The following is a 16279-nucleotide window of genomic DNA, read 5'->3' as shown; positions in this document are numbered from 1 at the left end:
TCCATTTCCTGCTCTTAAATTATAACAAATGATTATTATCAGACTTTATATTGATTAACACAGGAAGCAATTCTGGTTCTTCCTGATGGGGATCAGCATAAATTTCTTCGGTTCTATTTTTTTTCTACTTTCTTTATTTGTCTTTAAAATTTGAAACTTTGAAATTCTATTTTATACGGCAAACTTGACTCCATTTTCTGTCATTTGTTGATTTATGCATGACACAAACGTTTCAATCATTCTCTAATGACTTATTTTTCCTGAATTTTTTCATTGTAACCTAATCTTGCTTTGTACTTCATTCTTCCTATTTTCATTCTTCATTCCTATTTTTTTCTTCCTATTTTTAACCCTATTCTTTTTCAGTAGTTTAGCATTTTGGCCCATGTCCAAAATATTCCCAATGTGTACAGCAGACATTTCAAATGAATCTCCAGCATGCCGAAGCAGTTTATCTCGTGGCCCAGTTAAACGTACACCATCATCTGTCTCTCAAGCATCGAGAGACTCAGTCATGTAAGATGAGGAAATGCACTACCACCCAACGCTGTCACCTTTATTTCTTGTTAAAAAACAAAAGCAGCCAGCACTCCATAATGTGCATACATTCTGTTCCATTGCAACAAAGCACTCAAGACATATGGCACCACAACTCAATTCTTCACCCTGTAACAGCTGCATGGCTTTTAGTAGAACACTAACGAACCACATTTAAACAATGCTACCAATTCTGTGTCCTGTGAATATATTATGATGACCATTGATTTGTTTCATGTGCACGAGGTTTTCAATATGAAAGATGGGAGATGCAAAGGAAATTGTATGACGATCATTATTTTCCCAAGAGTGTCAAGGATAAAAGCAAAATAAAATGGCTTTATGAAGTGAAACGGTTAGACACAAAAACTCACTACTGCTGTACTTTTACTTCTTGTTCTTGCCTTGAGCAAGTATAAGCAAAATGTGTCTTATACTGAAATATCACAGATTAACATTAACTGATAATGCATATCATAAATCAGTGGCGGTTAATTAATTCCTTTGTAAATATATTTGAGAAGATTAATCAGAGTTGCATTTTGTGAACTTGTCTACACGCTCATTTTAATCTACCTGTTAGGAGTTTAGACACAAGCACATTCTATCCACTTATCCACAATGTCATATCACAATTGAGTTCTTTCTGAATTATACAAAATATAAAGATTTTGAATCAATTTCTCCAGTTTATATCAGACCTTAAATGTAACCTGCTGTATGAGTATTCTCGACAGATTAGTCTCAACATAAAACTAACAAATGTGTTGATTCTTAATTACTTTCAGAAAAGAAAATACCTTTTTTCATATGAAAGTATTTTGTGCTTAGTTTTAGTGTTGTAGGAGGTGTGTTGGGATGTAATTAAAAAAGTCAGTTCCAGTGTATTACTGGTAGTTATTATTTAAAGGATTCCAGAAGGAAAAGATATTAACTCATAAGTGAGACCCCAGCCATTTTTATGATCCTCCAAATCAACATAGAAACATTATTTCATCCCTGCCCCTTCAATAAAGATGGAGATGAAACAGTTTTGCCCAGAACAATATCAGTCAATGACTTAATATTTTTTTCTTAGCTTCTTGCATTAATTATGTCAACACTCATTTACCTATAGTTTGTTTGTTTTTTTCATGCAGTATTTAATATTTTCTAGATCTTTCTGTTGTGTGTGTGTATACATCCTTGCCTTGATATCATGTGATGGCTGTAGATAAGCATCTTCATCATACAACTAATGTTGTTTGTTTTTGTTCTTCCATGAGAAATATTTCTTTGCTTGGAAAGCAGGCGATGGTTGGTGACAGGAAGGGCATCCAAACATAGAAAAATCTACTTCAGTAAATTCCATCTGACCCATGCAAGCATAGAAAAGTGGATATTAAATGATGATTTCTACTCAGCTCAAGAATGAATGAATGGCTGGCATCCATTATTTCTAGCAATGCTACAATAGCAACACCACCACAATGATAATCCTGGCCAGGATTAATTTAAACCATCTGGGCTGATCCTCTCATTTATCAAGTGGCCTTCTTAGGCCAGAGGAAAGATAACCATGCGCAGGGGTTGGCATGGCAGTTTTCAAAAGTTTTGATGGGTACCCCATTCCATTTGTAGGTTTGATGGATGTCCATCTACTCTCATGATGAATTTATCAACCCTTGTAGACAGATATTTTTGTCCTGTCAGTGACCCTTTCATCTTCTATGTACTAGACAAGACCCTAGAGTGTTGTTGCCCATTCTGTTGTTAATAACCCAACCAAAAAAAAGCAGACGATGCTGGTTTACATGGTTATCAGAGCAGATCATTTTCTTCTTCTAACATAATATCTATGCTCACAAGTACACACTACTGTACATTTACTTAGTAATTATCTCTTCTTCAGCAAATATACTGAGAAGGCTTTAATAAGAGCAAAACACATCCAGAGTTAACTCCCATACTTTCTGAATGACTCAAAATAATATTAGTCATTGACTAATATTGCTCTTAGCTGGTCATATAAATTATTTCTTATGCTTGTTGCATTAAATAAACACAAACTGGGTGTAGATGTATAGTTGCTTGAATCAACCTCAGTTCATACTTTTCAACCCAAAACATTTGTCTACTCAAAAAATAGATACAATATTTAATATTGTAAAACATTTATTCTGGTTGTTTTCCTTCTCGTTTTAGTGCTGCCTTCATTTCACTTCTTAAATTCATCTAATTTTTTATCGCCCTTTTCTTTTCCAGATTTTCGCAGTTTTCTCGGAGTGGAGGTGAATCCTTCTTGATGGGTGCAGTGACTTGTACAGTTCCTGATAGTGACTGCGTTAAAATTATTGTAAATATCTTTATTATTGTTTTGGGTTCAAATTCTGTTGAGATCAATTTGCATTTTGTTGTTTCATGGTTGATAAAACAAGTACCAGTGAAGCACTGGTCTAGTTGATGCAACCAACTAGACCAGAGGGTTCTCAACCAATTTTTAACTATGGACCCCCTTTGATTGCGATTTTATTCTGGTGGACCCCCGTAGCCATTCAGTGTTTAAAAACTAGTTTCATAGAATGTTATTCATTAATGTCTTCACGCATTAATTTGTGAAGGTTGAATCATGTTAAATGCCAGAGAAAGAAATCTGTTTCTTGCAATACGTACCAATACGTATGTCTAAAGCAAATATTTTTCAGTGGCCCTTAAAATATTATTGTGGATTCCCAATTTACTATTTTGCTGTATGGAGCCCAAAAATCTGATGTGGACTCTCAAGGGCCATATGGTCCCCATTTGAGAACCACTCAAGGGCAACAGTTTCATATATCAGTCTAAAACTGACTCCTGCCCACTTTTACTAACATGTTGCATTTCTTTTACTGTATGTGTTGGACAGAATGAATTTGAGATCATGAAAACTTACCATTACTAATTCTATTGAACTGCATTCCAAAATGTTGTGGTTTTATTTCTAATTTTACAGGACGGTTTATATGGTCCTGAATGGGAAATGAAATCAGAATACACATGTGAATTGAGGGATCCAAAGAAAGAAAGTAAATTGAAGGGATTAAAAAGTTTTGTTGCTTACCAACTGATTCCCTCAGTAAGTCACATAATATGCTTTTATATTCTTTTTTGTTTTGTTTTTAAAAACACTTTTGGAAATTACTTTCACATGTATAGCTCCAAGGACTTTTTTTGTTTCAGATTATTTCAATTTAATGTTAAATGTAAAGGATTATTTTAATGAATTAAACCTAAATATTTAATTAATTAAATAACTAATTTTGAGTATGTGTCAACAAAGTTTGTTTTAAAAAATCTATGATGGACCATTAGCCTAATTACAGCATGTTAGACATGTCTGTGCAAGTTGAATATTTTCATTGTTGAATTCAACTGCTTTAATCATAGTCTCACTAAGCCTTATCTTTTCCCTGAGTAGTTCCTATTAAATCTACTGCTGATAAGGTTTGCCTATGTAAGTCAGTGAGTTCATAAGCAATATTTATTCATAGAAAGAAATGAAGAACAATTCCAAGAAAGAGAGAAAGATTATTAGAGGACACGTGTGTGTCACTCTCTCATTGCTTCAACAAATGTGGGTTCAGCAAGACACTCCTACACAATGTTGCTAGGTCAATGTTTTGTTTTGTCATGTACAAAATCTACATCTATCTGTTCCTGGTCTGTGGAAAATGACCATCACCCTCTGGCTGCAGGATCAAAGCTAGAAACTTCCAGTAACATCTTCTACCTGACTCGATCACCTCTTTTTCAGTTGCCCTTTGACTTCAGAAAGTGAGGTGTTGGTAATTTGATTTGCTGAAAAACTTGCTCAATGGATATCAGGAAAGTGGGCAGAATCAGTCTCATCCTTCAAACTTGTATTGGTCTGGTGCAATAAGTACCACAAGCCCAGTAGATGTCAGGATGCAGGGTTTGTATGGAGTTACCTTCTTTTACATGAGCAGCTAAGGAACTGAAGGGCCTCATCTGTTCTGGGCAACCTTCTCTTGGAGGTGATTCCATGACATGTTGGGATCCTGATAGGAGCTATTATTCCAAATCAGAGTAGACCTAGGAACAACACTGGCGTAGAAGTGGCCCCACATTCCTCAAAACTCTGGAACTCCCAAACCAGGGCCCCACTACTCGATGCAGTTTAAAGTCATACCCAGGACAAATATGCGTGTGTGTGTGTGTATAATAGGGCAGAATTTAGACGTAAAAAGCAAATACCTTCTTCTGCTCCCTAATCCTTGTTCCATAATTAAGAACAGAAATGAAATCACACCTAATCGTCTTCTTTAGTTGTCCAAATTTTATCAGTGAAATCCTAACTGCCAACAACTATACACCTGATATATACAGCATGTGTTGACATTAATCAATCCTATTTGAATTTCTCTCTCCTTTCACTGGTATAATCATGTAGAATATTCTAGCACACCATGGTTAAAGAAAAAATTATGGTAAATGCTTGAGAGGAAGACCTCAAACAAACTGGTTTTCTAACATCAAGGACTGGACTAAACTATCAATATAGCGAAAGCGTAAGAATAGTAAGGAAAAGACCCAAATTGGAGGTACTTGATATTGAACCTGCTGAGAGCATATGACACCTAATGATGATGAATTTCTATTCATTTCCTGTTCTCAGCATCCAGCTGTTATAAATTAATCTCACTCAGCTTATTTAGAATTCTCTCTTTAAGCAATATAGTCTTTGTCACTCTCTAATCTATGTAGATACGTCATAAAGACTCATTTATTTTCCATTTCAGTTCTGTAATATTGCTGTTAGCCGTAGATATAAACATTTTGATTGGTTACATGAGCGTTTAGAAGAAAAATTCCCTTGTATTCCAATTCCTCCATTACCTGAAAAGGTTATTTCAGGTAAGAAATCTTTAATTTTTTGGCAATTGCTTTAAAGATTTTAATTTTCCCAACATGCCACTTGTTTGCAAATTATGGGTTTAGAACTTCACAAATGCAATAAAAATATTGGATCAGTTCCACAGTAGAGCCTTCATATATCACGCCAATTTATATCTGTGAAATGAGAAACTTCTGCCCTCCAATCCAGCTTGGAATGTGTGTAATATCTAGTTGCAGTAGTTGTTGTTTAATCCAACATCAGTCCTGATCAGATTGACTAATGATAAAAGGCATTCCAGTTGTGACCAATCCATCTTATCTTTTTTTTTCTTCAGTTAAAGTATATAAATATCTAAAACTATATTGTTCAAGGTATTCTTCCTACTTTTAGTAAGGTGAGATTTAAGGGAGATTTGGATCTATTTGTAGCAGGTAAAGCTACCAGTTCAGGTGTTAGTGTGTTTATGGAGCTCAGATTGGACCGCCAGGTATTTAGAAACTGGGAAGAGGTCATGAGCAGGATGACTTCTCTGACCCAGACTGAAAAGTTGTTTCCAAAAGATTGGGCAGAAGTTTTCTAATGCTTATTTTACCTTATCCTGTGTGACCTTCATACTTTATCCCAAGAAACATTATCTCAGCTTGTTCTTTCACCTCTTGTGGAAAAGACATGTTCCATTGGTCAAGAAATCCATTTGCTGCTGACATTCATTCTGTGGTGTTGGTCAGGATTCTCTCACTAGTGATGTGTTCAGGCTAACACCATGTATGTTGCGCCTGCAAGAATATCTTGGTCAATGTGACTTCTTTTGATTACAAATTTCCCAAATCTACCAAAATGTCTTGACCTAATCTGTTTGAAGTGGTTGGTGTTGCCATTTTGCAGAAGAAGAATAAGATTGGTTGTTTTTGCTTGTCACTAATGTATATTATATTTTCTACTTTAGTATTGTGTTGTGCTATTAATCATTTCCATCGTTAATCATTTAATTTTGTGGAGAATTCTGTATGTTATATCAAATTTTGCTTTATGTTGTGTGATGTAACACAATGAAATAGCTCCTTGTTGTAAACGCATGGTTAATCAGCAAGAAAATGTAATTATATGGCCAATGTAACAGTTAATTGTGAAGTTTCCAGTTGCCAATTTTACAAATAAATTTGAAAATCACATTTGTCATTAAGATTGTTTGTGGATTTTCAGACTAATATATTGTTATCGATAATGAGCTTTTTAAGTTTTGTGTTTTTTACACATTTCCAAGCTTATTTACCCAAAATACATGGAATGAAGTTGTGCACAGTTAGTTATGTGGATAATCTTTTCTTTGTTTTTTGGACACTATTTCTTCCAGCTGCTCTCTTCGCTATCACTTTAATTTCCAAAGAGCAAAACAAAGAAAGAAATTATAAAGTAAACAGTTTTTAACTGGAACTTGAAGTTGATAAAGCTATGTAGACATTGGATTAAGAATCCCCTTGAATGGAAAAAATTGAAGGTTCAATATCTACATGGTATTATTTAAAGTTTTATGTATTTTGGGTTCCACTGTTAAAAACAGTTTATTTCACATCTCTCAAACTTTCTAAATTCTTATAACAGACAAAAATAAACAACATATTTTTCCTATTTCAGGACGTTATGAGACAGAATTTATTTCCGAACGTATGAAACTGTTGCAACAATGGATTAATAGAATGGTTCAGCACCCTGTTATTTCTCAGTGCGATGTATTCTTTCACTTTCTCACATGTACAGATGAAAAGGTGAGCTTTTCTCACAAGGAATTTCTATTTCTGATTAAACACAGATTTGGCAGTGTGGTAAGAACGTTTGCATGGCTCTTTGGACAACTGTCTTCTACTCTAGCTGTGGGCTGACCAAAGTCTTGTTAATAGATTTGGCAGATGGAAACTGAAAGCCAACAGTGTGTGTGTGTGTGTGTATTACTGTCTCTTTGCTTTAACAAAACTATTATATTGTAAACAAGTGTCACCATCATGCCAGCCATATCCTTTGCAATCTTCCATGAAAAATATATCTGCTTTTATGGAAAAGTATGACCTCGTTTGGAAGCAGACAAGGATTTGATGACGGGAAGGCTGTCCAGTTATGTGTCTTCTACTATACCCTTGGCCCAACCAAAGCCTTGTGAGTAGATTTGGCAGATGGAAACTGAAAGAAGCCCATCTTTTGTGTGTGTGTTTTTTCCCCACCAGTGTTGGTGTGTTTACCATTCCCATAGCCTAGCAGTTCAGCAAATGAGACTGGTAGAATAGATACAGGACTTTAAAAAAAATTGCAGAGGGCAATTCATCATCATCATCATCATCGTTTAACGTCCGCTTTCCATGCTAGCATGGGTTGGACGATTTGACTGAGGACTGGTGAAACCGGATGGCAACACCAGGCTCCAGTCTGATTTGGCAGAGTTTCTACAGCTGGATGCTCTTCCTAACGCCAACCACTCAGAGAGTGTAGTGGGTGCTTTTACGTGTCACCCGCACGAAAACGGCCACGCTCGAAATGGTGTCTTTTATGTGCCACCTGCACAAGCCAGTCCAGGGGCACTGGCAACGATCTTACTTGGCTTGCCGGGTCTTCTCACGCACAGCCCATTTCCAAAGGTCTCGGTCCGTAGTCATCGCCTCGGTGAGGCCCAATGTACGAAGGTCTTGCCTCACCACCTCAGCCCAGGTCTTCCTGGGCCTACCTCTTCCACGGGTTCCCTCAACTGTTAGGGTGTGGCACTTTCATTCAACTAAAATTCTTTAAGGTGGTGCTGCCCCAGCATGACCATAGTCTAATGACTGAAACAAGTAAATGATAAAAGATTGTGCATAGTAACTTGGTAGAAACCTTGAATAAAGACTAATGCATGATTGAAAGAACTGTTTGATTTTTGCTTGGTACATCCAGACTACAGTGTCAGAAAAATACACACCAAATTTGGCTGGTTTATTTTGTTGCTGTGTGGCTGCAAATTGATATGAACAATGATGACCTATCCAGCCCAAACCAATATGGAGGAAAATGTATGTAAAATTGTGATGCTGGGTGCAGGCTGTGTGGTTAACAGGCTTGCTTTGTAGCTGTATGGTTTCCATCTACCAAATTTCACTCAAAAAGCTTTAGTTAAGCTATGGCTCTGATAGAAGACACTCAGAGAAAGTGCTACACAGTGACATTAAGCTAGGATCTGATTGGTTGTGAAACCCATTTTGCATAAGAAGAAAATGATTCTGTCCCCAAGCTCAATTGAGAGGTCAGGTCTCACAAATTACTTGGCAATTTCACTGCATTGGTAAAGTCTGTAAAATTGTTGGCATTAAGAAGGGCATCCAGCTGTAGAAACCCATACCAAAGAAGATAGCAGTGGTTGGTGCTGTCTTCTGACTTACCAGTTCCTGCCAAACCATCCAGCCTGTGCCAGCATGGAAAAATGGACATTAAATGATGATGATGATATATACAATAACTTATATGTTTTGTGAATCTTTTAATCTGTTACATCTTTGCATTTGTGTTTATTAGATTGCTATTGTTTTATTTTTTCTTCAGAAATGGAAGCAAGGGAAAAGAAAGGCTGAGAAAGATGAATATATGGGTGGTAAATATTTCCTGACAATTCGAAACCCTTCAAATTTAGATATGAATGAAACGTAAGTTGTCCACAAATCTTGCCAGATTTTTGTGAATTTGTGTGTTTGTGTTTGGTTGTATTGGGTCATCCCATAAATAATCTGGTTTTTGTATATTTCTTTTATTTTTCAAAATTAAGTTAAACAAAGTTCTTTTTTAATCTAAAATATACTCTCCTTCATTTTCTACAATGCTCTTCCATCTATCTGGTAGACTTGCAAGGCCCTCTTCCAAAATTCACTTGTCCATGATGAAAAATACTCCTCGAGTACTGTTTTGACCTTATCTACAGAATTCATATTTTTTCCGTTCAAATGATTTGAAGACTGTGGAATAAATGATAATCAGATGAGGAAATATCCAACAAATATGGTGGGTGGGGTATCATTTCCCATTCAAACTGCTCCAACCTTGGAATGTCATCCTTGCTGTATGTGTCCAAGCATTATCTTGATGGAAGAACACCTTTCATCTTGAAACTAAATATGATTGTTTTTCTTCAAGTGCTGGCTTAACCCATTCAAGCTGCTTGCAGTAGATCTCCTTTATTATCATTTGGTTTGGGTTTAAAAGTTCAAAGTGGATTAAACCTTTCGTATCCCACCAAACAGATAACAACACCCTAAGTGAGTGAAGACCCTTTTTTAGCCTTAGATGCCAGTGTTTCTCCTTTCCCCACCCACTGTCTCCAGTGCTTGACATTTTTTTAGAGAACCCATTTCTTGTCACCAATCACTATTCAGTCCAAAAAAGGTTCATTCATGAGACATGACAGCAAAGAAGAGCACACAGTCACTGACTGCATGTGATTAGACTCAGAAAGTTTGTGAGCAACCCATTGACCCAATTTGCTGACTTTTCTGATGGATTTGGTCATTCAACAATTCAACACCTGCATCCCAAGCTTCTCTGTTAGTTCCACAACAGAAGTTCCACCAGGGTTTGCAGGATGTCCTTGTCAAGCTCTACAGATCTTCCAGGACAAGGTTCATCTTCTAGGCTGTATCTTCCGGCTTGGAATTTCTTGAATCACCTGGCTTACACGTATTGTCCAATCCTCATATACTGCATTAATATTGCACTGTCCGTTGCGTTGTTGCCTTTATTGAACTCATAAAGCTAAATATGTCGAATATGCTCCTTTGTCACTTCTATTACAGCTTTGAAAAAATAACTGTTAAAATCGAACTGCACTCTTCAAAACTTGCACTAAGAATAAGGATAAGATAAAATTACTACCTGTTTTTATCGCAAGTTTTTGCAGGTAGTTTATCCTGTCCCCCTCCGACTTTTAGTTCATGCAATTTCAAAAAAACCACATTATTTATGGGATGACCTAATACTTTAGCCACTTGTCAATTTTGATCAAACAGCCCTGTTTTAGTCTTGACTGTTTTATCTTTTTAGAAGTATCTACATAATTCTTTCCATATTTAGGATATGATTTAAGGGCGATTTGACTGCTGTTTCTAGCTGCAGAAATGACTGCATAAAGGGTACTTGTTACCTTGAGTCTATGAATTGTACATAGAAGTGTGCATACACTTATGCATTTGTTTTACACAATATATTGATATATGCTTGCAGACAGGTGCGTATGTGTGATGGATGTGTGTATGTAATATATTTATGTATGGAGGAAAGGCTGAACAGATGCATACACATTTGTGTTTATACACACAAAATATACATATAATATGTATGTTGAGTTAAATATACATATGTCTGCACTTTTCTTTGAAGGCTTAGTCATACAAATGTTCAAGCTGAAAAATCAACCACACTTTACTCTCCTCTCACCTTAATTTGAGAAAAAATTGGAAGGTCATGGGCATTGCTTCTAGTCCTTTGACTAACTTACATAAAAAAACCAGGTGATCAACACAAAACAATACAATATCTGATGTCTGCAGTGTTATATAACATATGGCAGTACACATGACACTGTAGTAATGATATATAATAATAATAATAAATGTTAATACATGAGTAACATCAGGTTTTGTGCATAGAAAATTGTGAAATTTTTGAAACCTGTTTTCTGCAGAAGTTATAATAATGACTAATGCATGGGTTGTTGTTTCAGGCCTGAAATATATAATATTGTGTTTCCTTGAAATAGAGGTGTATATTCAACAGAGAATTGAATAAAGTAAAACAATATTGAACTACAAGAAGCATTTAATAAATCAAAACAATGGGTTGGTGCATAATTATTGCAGCTTTTTTTTCAACAAAAACATCTTTAAGTAATGGTCTGACCGTCTGCCAAGCAAATGGGAAGCAGTAATTGAAGTAGATGATGAATATGTTCTGGAATAATCATTTAAAGATGTTTTTGTTACATGTTGTTATTGTTTTTGTTGAACAAAATTTGTTAAAAAAAAGTTACAATAGTTATTCACCAACCTAATATTAGGTTGGTGTATAATTCTTGCAGCCTTTTTTCAACAAATTTTATTCAAAGAAAACAACATTTAACAAAAACATCTTTAAGTGATGGTCCGACCGTCTACCAAGCAAATGGGAAGCAGTAATTGAAGTAGATGGTGAATATGTTCCAGAATAATCATTTAAAGATGTTTTTGTTGAATAAAATTTGTTGAAAAAAGCTGCAATAATTATTCACCAACCCAATACTTATATTATTTTTTAACTGTTTTTATTTCACTATACACTTATCTTACATAAAATTAGAGAGGGAGAGAGAGAATGAGAGGGTGGCGAGGAATCAAGGAAGAGAAGAAAGGAATGAACATTATTATGTACAACAAACAACAGACAGGACATTTTGACTCTCAAACAATGTCCGTCTATACAATGTGTTTAGTGACTTCAACATTTTCACAATAGGCAATGCTTGTGAACATTTATGAACATGTTAATATGGAAGAAAGTAACTTATTAGAGTTTAACAGAGAGAAATGAAGATTTATTCATAAGTTTTCATGAGGGAAAATTTAGAGAACAAAGATTCATCATTTTCTTTCCTTTCCGTAATAAACTTATAAAAGAAGAAATGTTTTAAAAAGTGGTAGATTAATGTCTTTAATAATTGTATCAAGAAATATGTGCGTATGTGTATATGTATCAGGCACATGCTGTCAGTAGTTACTCAGGGTAGGCAGTTGGTGACCTTTATGTAGTAAAACACACAAAAAATAAGTGAAATACGGGCGTGAGACTGAGTTGAAGGCTGATTTACTTCTCTGCCTTTAGAGCCCAGAAAGAAAACTGTGTTGTAGGAATGTAAGCAGCATGTGTACCACAGCATTACTATGCATAGCTTTAATACTGGGATTGAAAGGCAGGAGCAAATTATGTCTACCTAATCTACAAAAAAATAGAATATTTTGTATTTTATGCAGAGTAATCTGACTAACCTTCATAATTTTATGGAATTAGGGGCATATGTTGCCATAAAAGGAAAATGCTGCTATCAATCTATTTTATTCAAGGTAGGCACTGCCTACCTTGCCTACCTAGGTGATATCCCTGATATATATATGTGTGTGTGTATATATATATATATATATATATATATACACACACACACACACACACACACACACACACACACACACACAGAGGAAGAGAGTGGAAGAGTTGTGAACCAAACCGGAAGCTATGTTGCAGGCAGGCAGATAGATTTTGCTATAATTATGATTCCTGAACTGTTTCTGTAGAGTAGCAACTATATTTTAGGATCTTCTTTTCCATTTGAAGAACTCATCATGGAATCAAACCAAAGATCATATTGATCACATTATGCTTTTCAAGTTTCATCAAGGTCCTAATACAAGTGAACTTCAAAAATATTCAGAAGATTTATAGTCAAGTTACAGTGATGATGCTGGTATAAAAATTCAAACTAGTTTGTTTGATGAGATCAGGATATCCTTCCAAATTGGATAACAAATTCCTAGAAGCAACACTTGCAAAGAATCTTGCTGTGACAATGAGAGAGCTTTCTCCTGAATTTAATGTTAGCTTTATGACTATTCTTTGACGGAACTAGGAAAAGTTTCATAGTGGGGAAAATGGGTTTTTCATGCTCTTTTAGCAGTAACTCATCAGCAAAGGTTCAACTACTGAGAATCTCTCCATACACATAACCAGATCATGATTGGAGATAAAAATATGGATTCTTTTAAGTCCAGATCCAAACCGGTATCATGTCCATAAGGGAGACTTTGTTCAAAGTAAGTTTTGAGTTTTTGGTGAGATATGGGAAAGAGTTGTTTGTTTTGAGCTTTTTGGACCAAATCAAGCTACTTTTGTAGTCTACAGTCTCACTGTTTGAAGGCTGTTTTGGATAGAAAATGACCTACGTAAATAGAGCATATAATGGATGGTTTTCCTTCATGACAAGGCTCAACTTCACACTATGCAAATCATTAAAAATGTTCCAGAGTCATTTGGATGAGAGAAAATGCTACCCCCCCCCCATACTTATCTGACCTTGTTTCATCAGACTTCCACTTATTTAGATCTTTACAAAAATATTTAGACAGGAAAAATATGGCCAAGAGGATGTGCAAGCAAAGGAGCAGAAGCTATTTCCTTCTTGATTGACTCAAAAGAAGATTATACTTTGGCAGATAAAGTGATAGGAGAATTTTTTTTTGTTTTTTTTTTGCTTTCAATAGTTGAGTCAAGGGAAGTAACTTGTCTGCACATTTAGGTATGAATCTCCTGTAGAAGTTGACAATTCCCAAGAAATGACACAGTTGACATAAAGAAGTGGGAGGAGAGATGCATTGAATTGCATCGACTTTTGGGGAGAGAGGTCGGATATCATTAGAGTCGATAGAAAATGAGTTAAATATATATTTGAATTCAAGACCAAGGAAATTTTTAAGATCATGTTTCAAAAACTTACAAGTAGATAGGTAGAAATAAGGGAAAATGAAAACAAAAATTAAATTTGCAACAGTAAATTTTAAGTTAGTTGTATAGTTGAAAGCTTCAATGATAAAACATGTTTGAAAAGCATGTTTTGATTTTTAAAATTATATACATATATTAAAAATTGGAATTTTTAGAATTTTCTAGACAGTGTACACTTTAAGAATTGCTTTCTTTTTGCAAAAATTACACACTCATAACTAATTAACCAGCAGTTTTCTTCGTTATAGTATAGATGTTAGTACATTTAAATAAATACTAAAGGCAGAACATTCTATACAACTTAATATATCATATTAAACATACAATAACACTTCTGACAGTATGAACTGAGCAAAATAAAGTGGGTTAATGGCTTCAATTTATATAAGTTGTGTATTGAATGATTGATACAAAAATGTTCAGAATTAATTGTTGGTGAACGAAACAGATTTCTTACAACTGAAATTTTTACCTTTTTTCAAACTGCAATTTCTTGAATTACATTTCTTACAGTCACCCTTCACACTGTCACAACACTACTTGTAAACTAAACGTAGTGCTTCTCTGTTCCCCCACATCAGATGTTTGACAAAAATACAGTATTAATTTGGGCAGAATATGTAATTCTGTGTGATGTGTCAAAATTAACCCTTTTTGAATATTACAGGCTTTGAGAGTATGTTGTTGTGGTTTAGCCTAGATTATCCCCGATCCAACATACTGATAATAGGTATTCCAGTCCCCACCTTCCTGTATAATGTATGGTCTTTAATGTAAATTGAGGGGAATTTGGCCTCTATTTTTAGCTAGTCAAGTAATTGTTTACAGGTTGCCTCATTTGCTTCTCTGTTTGTTCTTTCTGTCTTCTTTTCTTTTTTTGTGATTGCATCTAAATAAATGTTTCTTTTATCTGTCTTTATCCAGAGAAGAAAAACTGGAAAACTTTTCCAAGTTTGTTCGGAACATGGATGATAATGTTAAACATCTGCTGAATGTCTTTCATGATAACATGAAAAAACACCAAGGGCGTGAGTTCTTACTTTGCTTTGAATTGTTGTTCTACCTTTTTTTTTTATTATATTCATTTCTTTAACCTAATAATTAATGATATGCCATATTGGCACTGTGCCGCTAATTTGTAAGGAATGTGCTAGAGTCAGTCACCTGCTGTCTGACTGCTGCTTATTTTCTTTAACCCCAGAAGAATAACTGGCAAAGTTATACCTTGCAGATTTTGAACTCATAATGTATAGGAACAAAAATTGAAGGAAAATCTGTTTAAGAAGAATTAAGATTATTTCAATAGTTGTAGAAGACTAATCAGAGATGAGTAACCACAGTGTCTGTAGTAAGAACTTACCCATCCATACCACTTTTCTTATATTCACCCCTTTCCTGTAACTCGAGGGTGTGCCCTGACACATCTTCCCCAGTCTTCTTTCTTTTCCAACTGGGGTAACCACGTATCTCTCGTGCAGCAAGGTGCCTATTCCTGTCCCTCTATCATACATTAACCTCTCATCACTACCTCTCTCTCTCTTTGTATCCACCTCTCAGTTGAGCTGGTGGTGGGATCTTCTCCTGCAAGTTATTTGGTGGCTTCACTAGTGCCAGTGCCAAATAAAAAGCACCCAATACACTCTGTGAAAGGGTTGCGGGTTAGAAAGGGCACCCAACTGTTGAAATCATGCCATTACAGACTAATGGAGCCTGGTGCAGCTCTCTGGCTTGCCAGCTGCTTTTGAACTGTCCAACCCATGCCAGCATGGAAGACGGATGTTAAATGATGAGAATGAAATATTCAAAATGATTTACATAATTTGAAAAACTCATCTTCAGATCCTCAGTATTTTCCTTTCAAGCACAGGGTTTCCTGCTGCTTTCTGTGTTGTATACACCTGTTAATTTAAAAAAAAAACAAAATGTCCATTACCCAAATTCTTTAAGACATTATTAAAGCCTCAACAAAAATTTTTCAAGTACATTGAGAGAAAAGTTGAACCTAAGAAGCATCAGTTGTGGTGTGCAAGACAGACGATTGCGCTGGTATGGTCATGTGTTGCGAATGGATGAGGACGGCTGTGTGAGAAAGTGTCACACCCTAGCTGTTGAAGGAACCTGTGGAAGAGGCAGGCCCAGGAAGACCTGGGATGAGGTGGTGAAGCACGACCTTTGAACATTAGGCCTCACCAAGGCAATGACTAGTGACTGAGACCTTTGGACATATACAGTGCATGAGAAGACCCGGCAAGCCAAGTGAGACCATAATCCGTGGCCTCTGCCAGGGTTGTAGCCAGCTCACTTATGCGTACCTTCTTCATTGGACACTAAACT

General features: G+C 35.6%; 1 protein-coding gene across 1 annotated transcript in view; it reads left to right on the top strand.

Moving 5' to 3' along the window:
- LOC106883367 (sorting nexin-33) overlaps nucleotides 1-16279 on the top strand; it is a 154226-nt gene that overhangs the window by 126160 nt on the left and 11787 nt on the right. Inside the window, exons 6-11 of the mRNA XM_052969796.1 lie at nucleotides 2782-2872; nucleotides 3509-3631; nucleotides 5316-5430; nucleotides 7049-7179; nucleotides 8975-9075; nucleotides 14870-14973. Of these exons, the coding sequence (XP_052825756.1) occupies nucleotides 2782-2872; nucleotides 3509-3631; nucleotides 5316-5430; nucleotides 7049-7179; nucleotides 8975-9075; nucleotides 14870-14973 (665 nt within the window). The remainder of the gene's footprint in view (nucleotides 1-2781; nucleotides 2873-3508; nucleotides 3632-5315; nucleotides 5431-7048; nucleotides 7180-8974; nucleotides 9076-14869; nucleotides 14974-16279) is intronic.

This window comes from Octopus bimaculoides, chromosome 7, assembly GCF_001194135.2.
Source record: "Octopus bimaculoides isolate UCB-OBI-ISO-001 chromosome 7, ASM119413v2, whole genome shotgun sequence".
NCBI lineage: Eukaryota > Metazoa > Mollusca > Cephalopoda > Octopoda > Octopodidae > Octopus > Octopus bimaculoides.
Note: the sequence above shows the minus strand (reverse complement) of the source record. Positions and strands in the feature narration are given on the sequence as shown.